This window comes from Eretmochelys imbricata, chromosome 3 (genome assembly GCF_965152235.1).
Source record: "Eretmochelys imbricata isolate rEreImb1 chromosome 3, rEreImb1.hap1, whole genome shotgun sequence".
Classification (NCBI taxonomy): Eukaryota; Metazoa; Chordata; order Testudines; family Cheloniidae; genus Eretmochelys; species Eretmochelys imbricata.
The window spans coordinates 142,841,202-142,863,974 of NC_135574.1; the positions used below are offsets into that span (position 1 = coordinate 142,841,202).

Below are 22,773 nucleotides of genomic sequence, written 5' to 3' on the forward strand. Positions count from 1 at the left end.
GCTTTGAGGCAGATTTCCAAAGAAATCCAGAGTGCTCCCTGAAATGGTATTTTTGATTCAGTGAATTTGTCTTCTCTGTGGCTGCATCTGCACTAACAAACTTTGTGGTCTTAATCCTCCAACTCTGATATTAACTGTGGAAGCTAAAGTATAGATAGAACTCAAGTTCCCCCAGCAACTATGTTGTTTATACCTAGGTCTGCACCCTTTCTATTTTACAGTTTCCATCAGTGATTGATTACAGCAAAAAAGAGTGCTAATGTAGATGAGTATTCTATATCATTACCTGTCAGGATGTGGTGTTATTGTGCTGCTTGTGTGAACCATCTTGTAGATGATGCAGAAAACAAAGGTGGTGGTTATTAAAGAACCCATTGCATTTTCAAAATCTTTGAGATGTTGGGCTCTATGGATCTGATTCAAAGCCTATTGAAATAAATGGAGACACATCCATGGACTGCTGGTAAAGTTGGAAATGGAAACCTAACAGTTTGTGTCTACCCTGCATTTTAAAATATCTGTGCAGTGAGTCTTGGAGCCCGGGTCTACAGATTATGGCCTGCAGCACTCACTCTATAGCACTAAAAACAGCATTGTAGACATTGTGGCTCAGGCTCTGAAACCTGTCCCTCTCCCTGGGCTTCAGAGCCAGCACTTTGGCATATATTAGTAATCCAGGGGGAATAGAAAGCAGGGGTATGATAACTGAGGCCCAGAATACCACCTTGGATACTGAGAGGGAATTTCTTGCCTAGTTTCTGAGACAGGAGTTAGATCCAGCCAGGGAAATAGGAATTGCATTGGTCACTGTTCTCCCTGACTTGTCTCAAGCAAACCTGGGAAGGCAGTTTCCTTGAATCTTGTGTCATAGCACAGTGAAGCATTCTCTGATACCTGAAAGTGCAATATGGTAACCCAGTTTTCTTCCTTGTCTCTTGTTGGCAGAGTACTTCAGAAGATGTAAAATTTGAGTTGAGTCACCTTGGTAGCCTGGTTTAGCATTACCTTTGATTACAGTTCTGCCAGTTTTCTATTCACCTAATATTGTTCCAAGTTATTTTGAATTATCTTTTAGGTAATGTTTTGTGAGGCACCCTATCAAATGTTTTAATAAAATTAAATTATACTTAATCTGTTGGGTTTTCTTCATTCATTAATTTTGTAGTTCCATAACACCCCCACCCCCAATCAACCAGATTTGTCAGCACTAAATATTCTTCAGTAGCAAGTACTGTTTGGTACTCATGATTCTATTATCTTACAGGTACCAAGAGATTAAAAAAAAAAAAGTTTAGCTAAAAACTGTGCGCATGAGTTTGTATGAGAAATCCTCCAAATGTATGGGATTTTGGGATGTAATTTTTGTATTAAACAGCTTGATGGTGTTCTTTGCAACTACTGTTTTAAAACAATGAACGGTTTCAATAAATACTTATTATTCTTACAGTCACAAATATGTAATTTACTGCAATTTTTTTTAAAGCTTTGGCTACAGTTGAAGATTTCCAGATTCGTCCTCATGCACTTTATGTGCATTCTTACAAGGCTCCTACATTTTGTGACTATTGTGGGGAGATGCTTTGGGGTTTGGTACGGCAAGGATTAAAATGTGAAGGTAAGTCAAGTGTTAATAGCTGAATCATGATGTTCTAGCTTTTATCTGTACAGAAAGTTACACGGAAAGTATAAAGGCAGGATCTGTATCTTAATTACGTTGTATAATTAATTTGTTGGTAAGTGATGAATTCAGCTTTTGGGAAGGAGCATAGTTCAGTTGGAGCTTTGACTGTATATCAGGAAACCTGAGTTCTGTTCCTGGCTCTGACACACAATTTGTATGACCTTGGGCAAGACACTTAATTTCCCTGTTCCTGTTTCCAACCTGTAGTAAAGGGAATAATACTTAACTCACAGGGGTTTTGAGTCTGACTCAATTAGTGTAGAGTTTGAGTTCCTTGCAATAGCTTTTTGAAAAGTTTAATGGAGAGAGTCCCAAAGGGGAACCCCTTTCCATATGGCCTTTGTCCAGCTGGATTGTGGAAAATGTTGCCGCCTCTTGTCAGCAGCATAGGAGCCGACTCCGTGGGTGCTCCGGGGCTGGAGCACCCATGGGGAAAAATTGGTGGGTGTTCTGCACCCACCAGCAGCTCCCCGTCCCTCCACTCCAGCTTGCCTCCGCTCTGCCTCCTCCCTTGAGCACGCCGCTGTGTCCTGCTTCTCCCCTGTCCCTCCCAGCGCTTGCACCATGAAACAGCTGTTTCAGGCAGCAAGCATGGGGAGGAGGGGGAACATGGCATGCTTGGGGGAGGAGGCAGGGATGGGGGGGGATTTGGGGAAGGATCCAATGGGGCAGGGAGAGTTGGAGTTGGGCCAGGGGCGGGGTTGCGGAGCACCCACTGGTGCAGACAAAAGTTGCTGCCTGTGGTCAGCAGGCTGCTGTCCAGGTACTAGAAACACACCACTTCCTTGCCCATTGGCTTCCTCTTCACTCCTGTGGCTTTAGCTTAGCCATGAGAGCCTGCCTGTGGGAAAAGAAGTGAGGAAGATCAGTAGCCACACAAGCTGAGAGACCCTGTTTCCAGGTTTTATTGAAAGGGGTAATTGGAAATCATTATTTAGGTAAATGGCAAACTCCAAAATTTTTAGTGCAAAACAAGCCATTATTGTAAATTACACTAACAATAAATACTGAGTTCCCTATTCTATTACATTAACTGAATCTAAACAAATTGCTACATTTGTCTACTATGTTTCTGGATTTATATTTTTCCCTTCTGCTTTATACAAATATTAATACTGTACTTTCCATTTTAAAATATTTTAATTATTTGTGCTAATGGAGGAGTTCTCTTTACATAATTTTTTCAAACTGACATTTTTAGGCTGTGGATTAAACTACCATAAGCGATGTGCCTTCAAGATCCCAAATAACTGTAGTGGAGTGAGAAAGAGGCGTTTGTCTAATGTGTCTTTACCAAGCGCTGGGCTTTCAGTTCCTAGACCAGTGCAAACTGAATACACAGCCACTGCCACTGAAGAGGTATGTAATAAAAATGTAAAAACAAAATACACTTTATACATAATAATGCTGAGTTAAATCCATCATGTTTCTGGGAACTAGAACCAGCCTTATATCATAACTGATTTAAATTGAGTAAAAACTAGTTCAGATTAACCATTTCAGACCATGCTTGTTTATTTTTAAATTGCTGGTGAATCTTTTACACTATGACATTTGATAATAATTCTGTGTTTATTACAGGGATTGTGAGAAGTGAAATTTGAGGTGGATTATAACTTCTATGTATCATTTTGCCATTAATGTGTCATTCACAGTAATGTGTATTCCTTAAAAATCTTGGGATAGGAGATGATAAAATACATTGCTTGCTTTTGGAATATAGGTTTAGTGTGCAATTACTTATCAGTCTTTAATAGTTTATTGGGTAAAACACAGTATAAATTGTACATTTATAGTGTGAGAAGAGAGAGTGTTCCACAGAATTCAACAGAGACATCTGTGTAGGGAGTAAAGATCTTACAGGAAGTGTACTTCTCATAGATATTATCCACAGTAGTCCCCCCACAATTAAGAGGGATGAGAAATTAACACAAGCTCTTATATCCCAGACACGACAACAAAACATCCGAGGGCCAGTGGGATCATTAGATCAGTTGTATTTATTACTAACTGTGACCAGTGGATGGGAGTAAGATAACTGATATTAAGCCTGTTCTTACCTTCTAACTGTCAGTTTAAAAAATAAAATCTAAGAGTTAGTTGCAATTGATAGAAATAGCTTTCTGTGGCCAGAGTTATGGCAGGTGATGTGTTGCAGTTAAAAAATTTCTGCTTTGTTGTCTTTGGCCAGGATTTTGCATCCTAAATTTGTCAAGTTTCTTTGCTGTCATGTGTGTTGGGTTGAAGTTCATTTACTCGATGGGTCTAACAAATATTTATTATAGCAAAACACTCAGCTAGTAGTGATCAATTACTTACAAGTGGGAAGCTCATTAAGACAATCTTATCATAGTTGCCTCCAGCACCAGACAATACAGCTTCAATGTCCCTTTGTTACACAAACTTATTTATAACGTTTTGTTATCTTTTCATATACATATATATTAGTCTCTCATTTCTATATTAACTCTCTTCCCTTGTCAGTACAAGTTTAGTGTTAGTTCAAATGGGCTTTTCTAGCTTTGTAGTTACTTTTATTTTTTCTTGTTCTCACAAATGACTACTCTGTAGTTTTACACATGTGCAACATTAAACATGATTATTCTGCAGTTTTTTACACATATACACTTCTACATATGCTTATGCTGTTAAATGTTATCAAAACAGACTCTTAAAATGAACAGCAGGCTTCTGCCAGGCCTAAATATGTCTCTGCTCCCAACAATGTGATCCCAGAAGATATCGTAATCCCAGGCATAAACCATTTTAAATTTGGCTAGAGAACACAGTGAGCCATCTGCCCCTTTCAGAGCTGTTTGGTAAAACTGTTTTTATTCCTTGAGTGACTGAACGCCATTGTGGGAAGGGAATACCAGACTGCGGTGAAGCAACTTCACTTTGTATCAGCTGAGGATCTAGTCCAAGGTCTTTAATGACCAGGAGAGTATCTTAATGTCAGACACTATTTCTGTCGTTTACTATGTATCGTTGGTGTGTTTGGTGTTGTACAGTACGTGGAGGGAGATGCATTTCCTAACTTCAGAGACCTTACAGTATAAATTTTACAGACAGTACCATTCCGGAACACAATACACCTTTTGGCCAGAGCCTGGAGGGTCCAGTCTCAGAGCACTTGAAGATATATGCAACTAAGTATCACTGACCATCTTTGCAGAAGTTCATTTGAATGATGATAGAATAATCACTATTTCTCCACCTAATATGGTATATCTAATTTTTTTTCATGCAGATTCTGCATATTTGCCCAGTGCATCTTAGATTTCATCTCTTTGGTTTTGTTTTCAGTGTTAAGGGGATTAAATTGACAATATAGATTACTGGATTTGCAGTCTTGTCAGTTGGTCCTATGTTACTATAGTTTGAGTTTTGCAGTGCCACATTCCTCCACCTTCTCTGATGTTCAGTGTTTTCCACATGGTTGTCCCTGAAACTAAGTTACTATTATTTTACTTCCATAAACAATACACCTAGATCAGCAGTAAGGCTTTGAATATTTCATTTTAATTTTTAAATTACACATTATTTTGGATTTTGAATTTTTACCTAATTTAGTAAATTGTCCTGGCATGCAAGGCTTTCTGAAATAGATAGTGTGATGTGGCAGGTGTCTGTTTTGGGGTTGATTGCCTGTAATGCCTCCCCTTTTGGAGGAGTCTGCATGTGAGACTAATGTTTATCATAGGTCTTTGCTGTTTCTGAGCCTTTACCATACTACCTGAAGAAATCAAAAGTGGGTATTTTTGGTGTAGTTTATCATAATTTTAGTCCTTGTGGAAATACAGATTCATAGACTTTTTCCTGCTCTCTGCCTTACAGTATGTTGCTTTTTTCAGTCTTCCAAAATTACTTCTTGAATTCTTGCCTGGCCAAGATGCTCTGCAAAAAAGATGTTTGCTCAGTGTCTGGGCCAAGCGCCCCTTGAAATAAATTGTTTCTAAGCCTGACATGGTTTTATTAAAATCTCATGTGCATCTTTTATTCCAGCGCTGCCACCCAGAGCCCAGTAAGAGAATTCCCTCCTGGAGTGGGCGTCCAATCTGGATGGAAAAGATGGTGCTTTGCAGGGTGAAGGTTCCTCACACCTTTGCTGTCCATTCCTATACTCGTCCCACCATATGCCAGTACTGCAAACGTTTGCTCAAGGGCCTTTTTCGCCAAGGAATGCAATGTAAAGGTAGGAGTTCAGTGCTCTACAGGAGTAAGATTCATTTCAGTGAATGTTACAATATTTAAACATTTTAAAAATGAATCTCATTATTTAAAACAGCAGCTTTATTTAAAACAGAATTATATATTTAAGATAATTGCAGTTTTCATGCTTTGCTCCATTCAAAAAGGTGTATTAATTGTTTGTATAATTTGTGAATAATGTACTTGAATAATAAGTTAGTTCAAATGTAGTTCAGCAAAGAAGGTAATCCTCCAAGGATCATTCTGAGTAGCTCAAAAATATTGTGGAGGACATTCCCTCCTTTAAAAATCACTTGCATTTCAACTAGAAGCTTTTAAAAAACAAATACAAAAACTCTTCGAGGCACTGTCAAGTATAGTACTTAAAAAGACCTAGATCACATTTTTCCTGTTCCAGTTTAGTTTCTTTCCATTAGGTGCACCTGTGTTTATAGGGAGAACATCTTAACATATCTCTACCTCATTGTTTGTATTCTCACATCTTTGATTATATCACCACAGCTCTCAGAACATGGCACATTATCACATTCTTTCTCTATTGACTCTGCATTAGCCAAATACCAAAACACTACAGACTTTACTTACTCAGTGTTTCATTGCTTTGTTTGTATAAAGGGGTTGTCATTCACTGTGAGTGCATCCTCAGCCCTTCTGCATTTGGCCAGTGTGGGGCCGGGGACCTGGGCCCGCCCACTACTCCAGGTCCTAAGCCAAGGACCCTGTGGCTAGCAGCCACCTGCTGCTTCCTTCACTACTATCTATTGCAGCATTCCTTGGGCTGCTTTCCACTATGTCCTATCAGCTTGTTGGGTCCCCAGCCTGTTCCCTGTTTAATCAGGGTCTCTCCCAGGCCTCCTTGCCCAGAGAGTCCATAACAATCTCTGCCCTGTTCTCTCAGGTGTATTCATCTGGTGCGCTTCTAACAGGTCTCTGGCCCTTCTTGTCAGGGCTCTTTCTCTGAGGCCTCTGTGCCTGGAGAGCTTCACAGTCCTGCTCCTGGGCAGGGTTTCTCCCCAGTCTCTGACCTGTGGAATTTCCCAGCCTGCGACTGCTCTGTCCAGTTGCTGCAGCTTTCTCAGCCAGCCAGGAACAACATTCTTCCTCCTCTAGCTCCAGCCAGCAACTGAGCTGTCTAGGTCCTGCAACTCCTTTTATATGTGCCTTCTAGGCTCTGATTGGCTGCCTCCCCTGCAGCCTCTCTAGGCCACTTGGCCAAACCCCACTCTCTTGCCTTTTTCTGGGGCAGGGTGTGGTAGGACTGCAGGGCCTTCCAGAGGGCGGTACACCATCACAGTTTGTCACAGAGAAAGCTAAAAAACTCAGAGTGATGAATCTTAAAAATTAACATAGAAAAAGAATATTTTACAATCTGATGGACATTTCTGCCTGGAGTATACCAGAAGGTCAGATTTGGAGGCTAAACTGTTTGGTCATGTTTTAGTATATTTGAGACATGTTGCTCAGTAAAGCTTCAGTAATCCTGTGTTTAAATAGCTTTTGTTTAAAAAATTTTCGGTTTTGTTTTTTCCCGTCTGTTATGTAAAAGTAACTGTAAAATTGAACACCAGACATCGGTAGGTTCCTTTGAAATGGGGAGAGTTATAACCTCACATCTTTCATCTCTGCTGGTATTACAGCGTGGAAATTCTAGGCTGCATCCAGGATTATTTAGGATTTTGAATCTCTGTCTTGTTGTATATGCACTATTGATATGTAATTGAGCACAAAGCTTAAAAAGACACTTGAAACTTTATTTTAACCCTTTTGAGAGTGGAAATGTTGACAGCAGCCACTTCAAAGAGAACTGGTCTTAAATCCATCCAGACACATGGAATTCCTCTATCCCCAGTTTCATTGAAGTAAATTTCAGTAGATACAGATAGCAAAAAAGCATAGAGAAGTGAGAAATGAGCATGAAAGAAGAGAGATGAAAAATAAGATGACTAGCATTTCATGCAGTATGACCCTTTCTTCTCAGCTCCTTATTGGGATTCTGAGCACCTTTATCTTTCTAGCTCCTTGAAAGTAAACGAAGAAACTGACCTTGTTCTGTAAATCTTACTAGAAACAGTCCTGGAGAAAAGGGACAATTACCTTGTTGACATTTGGTCACTCTAGGTGCTCAGAAGACTAAATAAGGAAGTAGTTGGATCCAGCATTTAGCTACTTAGTTTAAAAGGTAGGAGACTGAGCTGTTTCTGTTTAATCCTGAGGAAGTGAGAAACCCCTGGTGATTCCTGCTTCATGTGGGCAGCAGCAGGGAGGGCCAGATTGTTGGTTCAAAACCAGTCCTGGAGACAAAGGAAATCTTTAAGCTGTGGTGACTGTATTGAAGGGAGAGAGATCATGGCCTGGTAGCAGGGGGAAGTCTTATAACTTTGATGGGTGGTGAAAGACTTGGTATCATAGTGGCCATGGTGGTCGGAACAAAACTTTAGTCCCATAACAGCAGGCAGAACAAAGAGTAGGGAGGAGACAATCTTTGATCCCAAAAACAATGGAGAAAAGGGAACTGGGGATGGAGAAGGGAGAGTATGAAAGAAGAGAACCAGAGCAGAGTAGTAAAATCAGGATTAAAAAAACAAAATGAGAGAGAGAGACACACACACACAGAAAAGAATAGTATATTTCTTGGAGAGAGAAGAGATGAAAGGATAGTCATAGATGCCAGTATGATTTAATGAATTGCAGTGGAGCCATCTCAGCAAGTGACTTCGTGACAAGGTTGTTGACATGTTTTCTGGCTTGAAGTTGGTTGAATATCTTGTTGAAAATAATGTGATAGTTATTTCAGAGGCTCTTTCTGGTATGAGTAAAACTAAACTATATGTAATGACGTGGGGTTTTTTTTAGATTGCAGATTTAACTGTCACAAACGTTGTGCATCTAAAGTACCTAGAGACTGTCTTGGAGAGGTGGTGTTCAATGGAGGTAGGAAAAACATGTTTTCAAATAGTGAAATATCTCTGGAGACATAACAAAATACACAAACCTTATTTTTATTACTTTCTGATCCTGTCAACTCTAAGTATTTTAAGGCTAAAGTGTATTAAATGCCCTTTTCCACTCCTCCTTTTTTCTTCCTGGAGAAGAATTAGTCCCTATGAGGTAATTGAGAATTAAAGGTTTGGTTTTAAGACGTGTCTTTCTGGTAGTTTAAAACTTACTTAAAAAATCTTGGCAAACTCAGTATACTTCATTTGATATTTCTCTTGAAGTTAAGAATTAGGAACATTTTTTCATGTCCAAAAATGAATTTAAATTGTGATCAGTCTACTCAATGTTTTTCATGAAGAACAACTTTCTTTGCAGAAAAAAGGACCATTTTTAATGGGGTAAAATGGAAAATTGCATAGGGAAACATTCTCTCTTAATAACACATTTTAATGGCCAGTCAGCCAAACAATACTTTGTAATGTGCTAGTAACATTTCTGTATGTATCTGGAGAAAGAATTTCCATTAACTTTTTAACTTGTTGGAGCTTTGGTTTGTTTAATGGGACTCTATTCCCAAAGGGCTTGGGGGGAAGTGTCATCTCTTCCTAAATTCTTGAGGTTTTGCCCTTTCCGATACCATTTTTCCCTTGGCTGTCCTGACCCATTCAAAAGGGAGGACATAGGCTTGATTCTCCATTCTGTCTGAGCTTTGTGAAGATAAGATGGAGAGAGAGAGTCATAGATGAGTGATTGTATCTCCCTGGTTCTGGGCCACCTGGCAACATAAGTGAAAGCTTCAGGGGAGCAGTTTTAATTTATGCCAGTGAAGAACTGAGTGTGTACAAACTCCGTTCTGTAACATCTGCCTTTGGATTGTCCCCAACACCCCCCTCCTCTGTATGCTGGGGTGGAAGGTCAGCTGGCACAGGGGGAAACTTTCCATTAGTGGAGAATTCCCTTGAACAAGGAATTGACCATCTCTAGCCACTTGAAGGCCATTTTCATTACTCACAGCATATGTGGTACAAAATAACTTTAGCAATACCCGTGAATCCAGACCATAGAATTTTGCCTGTAATTTTCTTATGAGGACTGTTTTGGCCCGACCTCCCTAACCTGGCATGATGTGAAATGAGGCCTGCAATATGTATGTTCTTTATACGCTTCTGCATCAATACTGAAAAAATATAGGGCTCTTGAATGGTTTCGCAGGTGTGATCGACAGTCTTTTTGTTTGTCTGTGACTTGATTTTTGTGTGTGTGTAAGACTAGATCAGAGGGGAGAGTTCTATGACTTGTCATTAACTTAAGATAATTCTATCTGTTGTTAGAACCTTCTAGTCCAGGCCAAGATTTGGACATGCCAATGGAAGTTGACAGCAATGAAATAAACAGTGACGGTAGTCGGGGTTTGGATGATGCAGAAGAACCTTCTCCTCCAGAGGACAAAATGTTCTTTATGGACCCTTCTGATCTTGATGTGGACAAAGATGAAGAAGCTGTCAAAACTATCAGGTAAGCAGCAACAAAGATTGTTGTGCTACAGACATTCCATTCCCCAATACTGTATACTAAAACACAGTTTTTTGCAGAGTTCCAAATTTGTTGTTGCTGGTCAGGTCTTCATTTGCACAGTTTTACAGAACATTCAGTCCCAAATAAAGCTGAAAACCAAGTAAATTAAAAGCCTAGATATATGGTGGGATTTTTTTTTCTTGCAAAAGCTGCTGAACTGTGACTGTGAACCTGGAAATAAATCAGCTTATTGAAAAATGGCTAGAACTACAGATTAGTCCAGGGGTCTCAAACACGCAGCCCACCAAGCTCCTCCCACCTCGCCTACCTCTGGGCCAGGGGTGGGCAAACTACAGGCTGCAGTTGAGATTGTGTCCCCTGGTGCTGCGAGCCCTGCGCTGCTCCTGGCACCACATCCCTGCTCCCGGCACCACCGGGGTGGGGGTGGGGGTGGGGGTGCACAGAGAGCTCTGTGTGTTGCTCCCAGGCACTGCCCCCTGCAGCTCCCATTGGCTGAGAATGGGGAACTGCAGCCAATGGGAGCTTCGGGGGAGGTACCTGGAGGAGCGGCAAAAGCAGTGCACGGAGCCCTGTGTCCCTCCTCCCCCAGGGGCAGCAGGGACGTGGTTCCGGCCACTTCCCGGAGCAGAGCGGCGCAGGGCTGGGGCCTGGACAGGCAGGCAGGGAGCCTTCCCTGGCCCCGGTGCACGCTGCTGCAACCCTGGAGTCGCTCTAGATAAGCGGTGCCGGGCTGGAGCCCGCAGTGTGTACCCCTCCTGCATCCCAACCCCCTGCCCTGAGCACCCTGCACCCCCTGGGGTCTGGGAGGGGGCGGAGTTGCGGTGGGGACTTTGGGGAAGGGGTTGGAATGGGGGCGGGGAAGGAGTGGGAAGAGGCGGGGCAGGGGTGGGGCCTCATGGAAGGGGTGGAGTGGGGGCAGCCGGGCAGGGGGGGTGTCAGTGATGTGGCCTTCAGGCCAATGCACTAGTCCTTATTTGGCCCTCATGGTCTTTTGAGTTTGAGACCCCTGGATTCATCAGTGGAAAATGCCTTGCTGACCAAGATCTTCATGCCTATTTTATGCTACTGACCTTGGACCAAATTCATTCCTACTGTAAATAGATCTAAATGGCTTTAGCCCTTGTGTTTTAATTCCCTGTGAGCTGGACTAAAGGAGATGATATTTTAGTTTTTGTAGTTTAGTTTTTGATGTGAGTGGTGATTTCTCTGTGTACAGCTTGTATACCAATTGTCTTTATTTACATAAAGTGGGGGGTATTGACGGTTTGAGAGGAAGAATTTGGTATCTGATTTGATTGAAATTAAATATCTTCTTGGTCTTGAATAGGGCAATCATTATCCAGTTTGGGTTAGTTTACTTTATTTTATTATGTAATTTTTTAAAATTTCTTTATTACTTTGAAAAGTGTCAGCTGGATTCTCTCAAGCCTTGTTTGCAAACTATTCCCACCAGTGCTACCACCAGTTTCTGGACGGGACATTGGTGGTTTTTACTGCATAAACCTGCAGATTTAATTAATTCATTTATAAAAATGTTAGAAGCAGCCAGAGCCTTGTCTGCACTTGAGCTAACACTAGTGGGATGATGATTTTTTTGGTAAAATTGTTTAGTGCAGGTATGGCTCAAATGAAGAAAGTCCATTTCTGGCCAGGTGGACAGCTTATGTCACATGTGTACAGACACAGATGACCAGTGGAATAGCAGTATTATGGAATAGTGTAATAAGTGGAACAGAATAACAGTACATAGGCATTAGTGATACTATTTTCTGGTTGTTGGAGAAAAAAAATGACCACTTCAGTTAATCTTTAGTGAGATGGCATTATTTCTCTAGTCATTCTAATTCCAACCAGGCATACCTTATCTTCAATTTTGTAAACATATCACTCTGTTGTAAATGCTTTGGCATTTGTACTGAGGAAGCTAGTAGCAGCCTTGTGACAACGTGTTGCAGCTGAAAAATCCTGCTATTCAACTGGATGATCATTATGCTAGTGACATTCAACTTATTTAGAAGCTGACCTTGTCAATCAAAGAAATGGCATTTATAGGTAAGAAAAGATGTCTGTTCCTGAAAACACACAGTATAGTACTGGTATAATTGTCGTCAAATTTTAATGGTTTCTGATTAAATTATAACCTTTTTTAAAATTTAGTCCATCAACAAGTAATAATATTCCACTAATGAGGGTTGTACAGTCAATCAAGCACACAAAGAGGAAGAGCAGTACAATGGTGAAGGAAGGATGGATGGTTCACTATACCAGCAGAGACAACCTGGTTAGTAACTTTGTTTCTTCGTATATCTATTTTATTTTAAGGGTTACTTGTTTAAATCAATAAATTAATTTCCCTTTTTGTTTTAAAAAACTGGTTTAATAATGTATTGACGTCCTTGTTTAGAATTTAATTTGAATATATTTAGATGTATGCAGTAACAATGTGACTAAGGAAATCTAGCAAGACTCAATTCCCTGTTTGCTAGCCCTGAAATTATCTAGGCTTTCTATCAACTCCATAAGGATGTATTTAGTAGCAACATCTATGTATCTTTCTCTTATATGGGGCCAGATTGCATTTTCCCATCCTACAGTGGCAAGATTCCTTAAGGGCTTCATGTTTTTTCCCCAGTTTCCCCCTTTTGAACCTCAGTAGACTGTTAGCAGAGTTGATGGGCCTTTAGCAACCTGTTCCCTGTGCCACCTGTTGATGAAGTTTGCTTTTGTAGTAGTCCTTACATCAGTTCAAAGGGTAGAGGAGAGTCTGGCTCTCATGATATGTTCTCCTTGTTTCAAGATGATGGGGGTCAGTCTCCAAGTTTTCCACAAGGTTGTCTCAGAGTTCCAACCAATCCATTCACCTCCCAGTTTTTTCCCCCCTCAAATCTCACTCAACTCTTGGGGAAGCTAACCTTAACTCAGGTGTTGTAGTAAAGACGCTAAACTTTTACATCAACTAGAAAAAAATCATTCAGTAACATACCCGGACTATCCATGGTGTTTGCTGATAAGAGTTAGGGGACGACTTGTATTCTCACCAAGGGTGTCTAAGTGGGTCTTCAATTTTATAAAAACAATTATGGGCTAGCCAAGTTAGATTCCACATTAGCACTCATTCCACTAAAGACCAGGCAGCCTCTGCTGCCTGTTTGGGGAATGTCTTAGTACTTGAAATTTTAGGGTAGCTACAGGGAGCTCTATCCACATCTTTGCAAGACACTACTCTTTGCCAGAGGCTTCCAGATTGGCTATCCTGCAATCATTTTTTTAAGTAGGACTCCTGGTACCCACCTCCAAGCAAATAGACAGCTTTTTGTTAGTCACCAAGAATGGAATGCAGGTGGACAATCACTCAGAGAGAACAGGTTTCAAAGTAGCAGCCGTGTTAGTCTGTATTCACAAAAAGAAAAGGAGTACTTGTGGCACCTTCGAGACTAACAAATGTATTTGAGTGTAAGCTTTCATGAGCTACAGCTCACTTCATCGGATGCATTCAGTGGAAAATACAGTGGGGAGATTTACATACACAGAGAACATGAAACAATGGGGGTTACCATACACACTGTCCACACAAGAGATCCACTTCCGGGACACTACAGTGCTAATAAGCGATGGTCACATAAACACCACCCTATACCGGAAACCTACTGACCGCTATTCCCACCTACATGCCTCCAGCTTTCATCCAGACCACAGCACACGATCCGTTGTCTACAGCCAAGCTCTACGATACAACCGCATTTGCTCCAACCCCTCAGACAGAGCCAAACACCTACAGGATCTCTATCAAGCATTCTTACAACTACAATACCCACCTGCTGAAGTGAAGAAACAGATTGACAGAGCCAGAAGAGTACCCAAAAGTCATCTACTACAGGACAGGCCCAACAAAGAAAATAAAAGAACGCCACTAGCCATCACTTTCATCCCCCAACTAAAACCTCTCCAACGCATCAAGGATCTACAACCTATCCTGAAGGACGACCCATCACTCTCACAGATCTTGGGAGACAGGCCAGTCCTCGCTTACAGACAGCCCCCCAACCTTAAGGAAATACTCACCAGCAACCACGCAACAAAACCACTAACCAGGAACCTATCCTTGCAACAAAGCCCATTGCCAACTGTGTCCACATATCTATTCAGGGGACACCATCATAGGGCTTAATCACATCAGCCACACTATCAGAGGCTCATTCACCTGCACAGCTACCAATGTGATGTACGCCATCATGTGCCAGCAATGCCCCTCTGCCATGTACATTGGTCAGACTGGACAGTTTCTACGTAAAAGAATAAAGGACACAAATCAGACTTCAAGAATGATAACATTCAAAAACCAGTCGGAGAACACTTCAATCTCTCTGGTCACTCGATTAGAGACCTAATCTAAAAAGTGACAATTCTTTAACAAAAAAAACTTCAAAAACAGACTCCAATGAGTGACTGCTGAATTGGAGTTAATTTGCAAACTGGATATAATTAACTTAGGCTTGAATAGAGACTGGGAGTGGATGGGTCATTACACAAAGTTAATACTATTTCCCCATGTCCCCGTCCCCCCACCCTTTCCTCAGACGTTCTTGTCAACTGCTGGAAATGGCCTACCTTGATTATCACTACAAAAGGTTTCCTCTCCACCCCCCACCCCCCACTCTCCTGCTGGTATTAGCTCATCTTAAGTGATCACTCTCCTTACACTGTGTATAGTAACCCCCATTGTTTCATGTTCTCTGTGTATATAAATCTCCCCACTGTATTTTCCACTGAATGCATCCAATGAAGTGAGCTGTAGCTCACGAAAGCTTATGCTCAAATAAATTTGTTAGTCTCTAAGGTGCCACAGTTACTCCTTTTTTCAGAGAAAACAGTTACTCACCATACACTAACTGTGGTTCTTTAAGATGTGTCGTCCACATGGATTCAATGAACCATCCTCCTTCCCCACTACTGCAGTATCCTCCTCTCGGATTCTGTATCGGCAAAGGAACTGAGGGGTGGTTGGGCTTTCTCAGCCCTTAATACCCGGGGGTGGGAGCTGTGTAAGAACACCTAGGATGCAGGTGTGGCCCCCACAGACACTGCTAGCCAAAAGAATCTGATCTTGCCTGCATGGAGCACATGCACCATGAGTGGAATCCATGTGGACAACACTTCGAAAAGAACCACAGTTACCATAGGGTAAGTAACCATTCTTTCCAGTTTGTGGAATGCGTCTGTTCTTGAGTTTTAAAAATTGGCGTATGTATCCCAAAGTACATACTGCTTCATGCATCCAGTGTAAACTGAAAACTCTAGCAGCGGTAGCCTGATGTGTGCAGTATATCATGTGTACCATAAAACCACTCTACATTAAATTTCTGGAAACTGAAGTTTTAGCAGTTTTGTTTTGTTTGTGTCTGATGATCCTCTGTGGTATGTCTTGTAGAGAAAGAGACATTACTGGAGACTGGATAGTAAATGTCTTACTCTATTTCAAAATGAATCTGGAACAAAATATTACAAGGTAAGTAATAATACTCAGCAGTTGTATAGCACTTTACTTGTTACTTTACAAACATCCAGTTTATTCTCAACAAACCTTTGAGGTAGAATGATAAATATTATCCCTGTTTTATAGATCAAAGCTGAGGCAGAAAGGTTGTGATTTGCCAAAGGCACCAGATAGGAAGAGCTAGGACTAGAACCTTAGGAGCTCATGCTTCCCATTCCTCTGCTTAATCACCTGGACTAAATGTCTCTCACTTTAAAAAAAATATTTAAACGGTTATTTAAAGGCGTGTTAGCTTAGTATATGAAGTTTCTTAGCAGTTATTGGATAGTTTGGCTAACTGGTGATACCCCATTGTAGATGTAGATTGTGTGTTGTACAGTTGGGGCTGTAGCTTAGAATCACAGCAGTGTAGGGCTGTAAGGGACCTTGACAGGTCATCTAGTCCAGGTCCCTGTGTTGAGGCAAGATCAAATATACCTAGACTATCCCTGACAGGTGTTGGTGTAACCTGTTCTTAAAAAGCTCCAGACATTCCACAACCTCCCTGGGAAGATTATTCCGGTGCTTAACTATCTTTACAGTTAAAAAGTTCTTCCTAATATATAACCTAAACCTCCCAGGCTGCAGATTAAGCTGATACGACATGTCAGATTTTAGAAAGAGAATGCATTGGAAAATAATTTTTCTTTTGTAAAAGGTATTGGTAAATAAATAACTATGAAAGTCTCAGGGCCTTGACAAAGAGTTTAACATGGATGATGCTCAACTTTATTAAGGGATTTTTCACTCCATATTACTTCGGTCATCTGCTCTCATTTCTGTAACTTGCCAGCTCAATCACTTCTGACAGATGGCTTTGTTAAAAGCTGGGGTCTTCTCTTACTATACATGTTGACTGTAAATGTTCACATGGGCTCCTGTATTTACTTTTAAGTTCCTAAGATAAAACTGAAATTGTTCTCTGAGGAGTAATTAACCAAGATTAGTTAAATGCATTTCTTTATTCTCATCTTGCTGTGCAGCCCAATCAGTAAATAGTCAAGGCTTGCCAATAATTCTAGCAGGTTATTAATATAGTAATACATTTTGTAGCGAAATGCTCAGAATGTGTTGATAATTTAAGCAGAGATTTTTCCCCTCTTGCTGAGCACATTCAGGCTGTGTCCAAATCTTGCAGTTTCTTCCTCCATAACATCTCTAAGATCCAGCTTCTTCTCTGTGCATTCAGCTAAAATTCTTGTCCAGGTCCTCCTCCTTCCTATCTGGAACAATGCAATCTTCTCCTCTGAGACCTCCCTGATGCTCAAATTGCCCCATTCCAGTCCATTCAAAACACAACTGTTAACATTTTCTTCACTCGTTGCTCACATTCTGTTACTACCTCTTTAAAACCCTCCACTAACTCTTACTTTTCTACTATTTGAAGGCTTTTTGTCCTCACCTTTAAAACTCTTCACAATTTGTCCTTCCTACTTATCCGCTCTTGCCTCTTATTGAGTGACCCTCTCCTCTCACTACAATGCCAGCCTAGTTCACCTGCTTGTCCAGTTTTTTACAAATGTCTTTACACACGCTTTCCCACACGCATGGAATGCTGTCCCCTAACTGGTCCATAAACTTACAACTCTCTTTCTTCAAATCTCTCTCCAAGTCTCACTTCTGCCATGGTACTATGGTAATTTGCCAGCTGATAATGGCAAGGTAGAATGCCAGTGGGATTGTCTAATATTTATATAGAAGGGAATTCTTTAGTTTTTTGTAATAGTGCATGTAACTTGCTTAGGTAACCACATATTCTTAGCACTGTTGCCCTTGTCCTTTGTCTCCTATTCCTTCTTGTTTTGGTCACGCTCACTTGTTGTATCTTTTCTGAGCTGTAAACTCTTCATAAAAAGGATTGTGTGTGTATATTCGGGACCTAATGCAATGAAGTCCTAGCCCAAATACAAATAATACCGCTATTTAAAAAAATAAAACACAGTCCTATTACTAAGAGCCTGATCCCATGATGTTTACTTAAGCTGTGCTCCCATTTAAGTTAATGATGTTTCTGTTTGGCTTGAGAGTACTGGATTGGGCCCTAAATATGTATGGAGATAAACAACAATGTTGGAAATCTCTCTGGGCTTGTATATAGCAGTTTGGAAAAATTGTGGAGTTTGTAGCAATATGAAGTTTGACATTACCAGAACATCCCGTTCAGTAACTGTAATGACTCTTAACTTCAAGAAAGAAGTTCCAATATGTTATAGCTACATGTACGTTTTCAATTTTTTTAATGCTTCATATTTTTCTTCAGGAGATCCCACTTTCAGAAATTCTCCAGGTGAATCAGCCTCGAGATTTCTCAAACATGGTGCAGGGCAGCAACCCACACTGTTTTGAGATCATCACTGACACCATGGTATACTTTGTTGGCGAAAATAATGGCAACAGCCATCACAATCCTGTTCTTGCTGCCACTGGAGTTGGACTTGACGTAGCTCAAAGCTGGGAGAAAGCCATCCGTCAGGCTTTGATGCCAGTCACTCCTCAAGCTAGCGTGTGCACTGCAGCAGGACAAGGAAAAGATCACAGTAAGCAGGCAGACAAGGCGCTGTTGTTCATATACTGAAGCTGTTACTGATTTAGGCTCCAGTTCAGTAAAGCATTTAAGCATGTATTTAAAGTAAAGTATTCATGTAAATGCTTTGTTGAATTGGGGCCTTACTTAATTTTTAGACACATGTAGAATTTTATTTTAATTGTGAAAAGAAACCTTTTCACCTGTTGTAGCACCAAACAGTAGTTAAGAATCTGTTGTCATTCCTATCATGAATGCATATTACAAAACCTTTATTGTAGGACTGTAAAAGTCACACGTAGCTGATGCATTTAATACAGATCATGACCAAAGTACTTCTTTTAATATAAACTTTAAAAAAAAATGGGTTGTTACTTTAAGTGAAATTTCTTTAAGTTTGTGAGATTTCAGATACTTTGTGGTACTGTCTCCCTCATCCCTTTCACATATGTAATGCCTCTTTGTAGTTATACCCTAGCTGCAAGAACAAGGAAGGGAGCCGATAATGGGATGTAAGTACTGTCAGTGGTGGGATGAACTCCTTCTGCACTGAAGTTGTAAAAAGGCAGAAGAAAGGCACCACCCTTCCTTCTTCACCCTTCTTCTTCACACAGCGCATCAGATTCACTGTCCCTGGTGTACTGAACACCAGATATTCCAGGTCATTCTCTCCAAGTACCTCCTTGGAGCCTGTTGGCAACAGCATTCATACTGTTACCCTGCTCAGGCTTATGCCTCCACACTTGAGTTCTCCCTCAATGCTGTCCACTGCTGGGGCCCACCTGCTCCTTCGTCCGCCTATTGTTGTGTCACTAAATTTGCAAGGAATCCTGGGATAAATTAATTTACCCCTGACAATATCAAATCCCTACCTATTCTGTGTAGGTAATGATATCGACAGCAGAGTGATACTCAGATGCTGCCCTCAATCAATGAGTGAAGGTATATTCTGAAAACAAAATATGCTCTCAAATTAGTGTGATGTATATCTAGCAAACACCATATTGGTATTTAATTATGGAGAGGTATTGTTTCTGTGAAATGTGATTGGTTACTATAGCTGTTTTACCATTCTTTTAAATATATCTATCATCTTCTGAGCTTTAACTCTAAGATACTAATATAGGCAGAAGCCCTTTTTAGTATTTAAAAAGCCAAAAGTAATTATTTGTAATCCTTTTGATAACATGATATATCCTGGAAACCAGTGACTTCAGTGCATTTGTTAGTTACAGTGAACATCAGTCTGACTATAGACATTAAAATTGTCTATAAAAGGGACATAGATAGCTTAACAACTACATACATCCATCAAATCACTTGAAAAATCCTTAGAAATTTGTTTTCTAGGCACCGTTTTTCATATCTGCACTGTCGATTTAGTATTTTGGTTTATATATGCATGTAAGGAGCTTGCAGATGATTCTTCCCTTAATTGATGAATCACTGACATACTACTGTTCCTCAAAAAGGGTGGCTCTCCGGGTCTTTGTTTTAATAAATTAGAAGGCAGAGCTCCCCAGTTGGTGTAGCTTCACTTAAAGTAGGAGGGAAGAAGACTGGAGGTAGATTCAGTGAACTTTTATGTCATATAATTGTACACAGTATAGTTATAGCTGTGTTGGGTCCTGGATGTTAAAGTCAAGGTGGGTGTGGGTTAGGCAATATCTTTTATTGGATGAGCTCTGTGGCTCAAAAGCTTGTCTCTTTCACCAACAGAAGTTGGTCCAATAAAAGATCTTACCTCACCCACCTTGTCTTGCTAATTAACTTATATAGGCAGCTTCTGAGGGAGTACTTTGAATGTAAAGTAATGATGTTGTTGGGTAGAATAAGTTATGCTCTTAAGTCTCCTCAGATATGTGATCAGTGGAGAACTGTCAGTCTACATGTTGTTTTTTATACATGAATCAGCTTATCTGGAAGGGGCTGTTAGTTGATCACTGTCCTCCTGCATGGTAACTGGACTGATTTCATGCTCTCTAAGCATCTCTATAGATGGGTGTCACATGTAGTCTTAAATATCTCCAGTAATGGTGATTTTACAAAGTTCCTCTTCCTTTTAACCTACTTTATCCTTACTGCAATTTAGACTATGTATATTTTGCTGTTATTTTCTAAATCTTACAATTTTTGTTTCTCACTTCTTGAATTCAACTGTTTCTTGGCCAAAATTGAATACTTTGTCCCAACTAAGGCCTAACCAGTCTCGAATAGAAGAGGACAGTCATTAGACACGCATGAACCTGTAGAGGTTCTTGTTCAGGTACAATATTCAGAGGAACCTAGTCCCAGTGAGTTGGTATTTGTTACCATGCCAGTTCTGTAGAGCCTTGCTTTGAGGGTGGAGCATTGATGACAAGAGAGGAAGCAACAGGCTTTCTATTTGTGCTTTTGAATTGTGTTCCTAGAGTTCAAGGCTCTTTCTGGTTTGGAACATGCCTGACATTCATATTGTCCAGGGATTTGTTCAGCATACTCTGAAAGTTCACTTGGCAGATTGGTCTTTGTCCTTTTGTCTGAGAAGCTTGACTCCAGCCTGAAGACAAAGGAAAAGGCAATTGTTGCTATGTTTTGTCTATTTTCTTGCCTTGTACATTATGAGGTTATACTCCTAAACTTCATGTCTAAGTTGGTTCTCTGCTGAAGACTTAGAGTAGAAATTTTCTGTGCTCTGAACTTCCATGTCTGCTTCTTTTACTTGAAGAGGTCTCTGATCAATCTTCCAGATTTGCTCTCAAATTTAGCAGATTTATGTCCTCCTTCAGCAGATCTACAAAACTAACATTTAGAATAGAACTTACACAGGCAATATTTTCTAAATTATCATGCTCGTCTGTATCTTGCTTGACTTGATATTTTCCTTCCCTTGGTTGCTTATATTTACCTACTTAATTGCATATAAGTTCCTTAACTCTGCAGACAGCTAACAATTCCTTTTGGTTAAGATAAATGATCTATTTTACTTTGTCACTTGATTACTTTTCTGTTTCACTACCAGAGAATTGCTGCAATTTACGATGCAGTAGGCAAATTACTTTCATCTTCAGTTTCCAGCTCCTGGTCTTGTACAAATTGTTCTAATCTTTAACCTCTTTTCCCATCAGTTTTGGCATTTTACTAATCCTGAACTATTGCTTCACAAAACAAAACCCAGACCAGTTTGTCTAAATCAACATGTGACTTTGGAGTCTGAATATATATTTTTCTGCAGAACACCAGTGCACAGCCTTTCACCCTAGCTACATTGCTAGAAGTCTGTTAAATGATTTTTAACCAGTAACAAAACTTGACTTTTTATTCTGTTAAAGTGTTATACTTTCTTTCTTATTGCAGAGGAATTATCTCTTAGCATCTCTGTTTCAAATTGCCAGATCCAGGAGAATGTGGTGAGTCATGTGCAAAAATAGTATTATGTACCCAAACTCTTTTAAAGCAAATGATAGTAAGAAAGAATGTCTCATAAAATGGTCAAGGGAAAACACCTAAAGGTTTTACAGCCATGGAACTCTCTATTCTCAATAGGTACATAAAAGCAGTCTCCCTTATTGACATAATTGATATTTTGGTGAGTGTGTGTCATCATATGTAATATAATGACTAGAATTTCCTTAGAGAAAGTTCCTTCCCCTGTATATCTATTTCCAAATTAATGATGCGCACACACAATGGGAAACCTATATTTGTAGGTGATGCAATTATGCTCCAAATACTTCGGCTGAATTTTTTATATTTTCATTTACTTAAGGGCCGGAGATATGAGTGAAAAATAATCTTAGTAGACAGGTTTTTAACCTTTTGTTTGACTGTCTTTATTAGAACCCAGAACAGATTGAACTAAAAGTGTGTTCTGGAATTTTTAAGAATGAGATAGCAGATATTCACTGACATTCAGAATAATAAGTGGATGTTATGTGTATATGTCAGTTAGTACAAAATTATTCATTTTCTTTACTGTCACCATAGTGTTAAATACAATGAGGCAGATACGACAACTTACATTAGCTTTGAATCTGCCCCATAGTTTTAAAATAACCAAAGCAACTTTAATTTCAAACTGTTTATTGAAAGCATGATTAACAATTTAGCCAGTACCATTGAACTTCCAAATGGACATTTGTTCTCTGATTGCTCCTAATGTTTGCGGTTTATCTCTTTCATGCAATAGGATATCAGCTCTGTATATCAGATCTTTGCTGATGAGGTCCTAGGTTCCGGTCAGTTTGGCATTGTATATGGAGGTAAGTTCCTGTGAACTTTTGCTATGTATGTGCTCATGCTGGAGGTGTAGTTGGCTAGTGTCCGTATATTAGCTACAGTCACATTTCATATATTACTCATATCTGAGTT

The 22,773-nt window shown here is 40.1% G+C and overlaps 1 protein-coding gene across 2 annotated transcripts in view; it reads left to right on the top strand.

The window, feature by feature from the left end:
• Positions 1 to 22,773, top strand: part of PRKD3 (protein kinase D3) — a 78,754-nt gene that overhangs the window by 38,741 nt on the left and 17,240 nt on the right. For both annotated transcript variants that reach the window (XM_077813520.1, XM_077813521.1), the window contains exons 4-13: positions 1,484 to 1,615; positions 2,883 to 3,040; positions 5,687 to 5,876; positions 8,747 to 8,824; positions 10,162 to 10,345; positions 12,524 to 12,647; positions 15,795 to 15,872; positions 18,160 to 18,436; positions 21,760 to 21,812; positions 22,592 to 22,664. In XM_077813520.1, the coding sequence (XP_077669646.1) occupies positions 1,484 to 1,615; positions 2,883 to 3,040; positions 5,687 to 5,876; positions 8,747 to 8,824; positions 10,162 to 10,345; positions 12,524 to 12,647; positions 15,795 to 15,872; positions 18,160 to 18,436; positions 21,760 to 21,812; positions 22,592 to 22,664 (1,347 nt within the window). The remainder of the gene's footprint in view (positions 1 to 1,483; positions 1,616 to 2,882; positions 3,041 to 5,686; positions 5,877 to 8,746; positions 8,825 to 10,161; positions 10,346 to 12,523; positions 12,648 to 15,794; positions 15,873 to 18,159; positions 18,437 to 21,759; positions 21,813 to 22,591; positions 22,665 to 22,773) is intronic.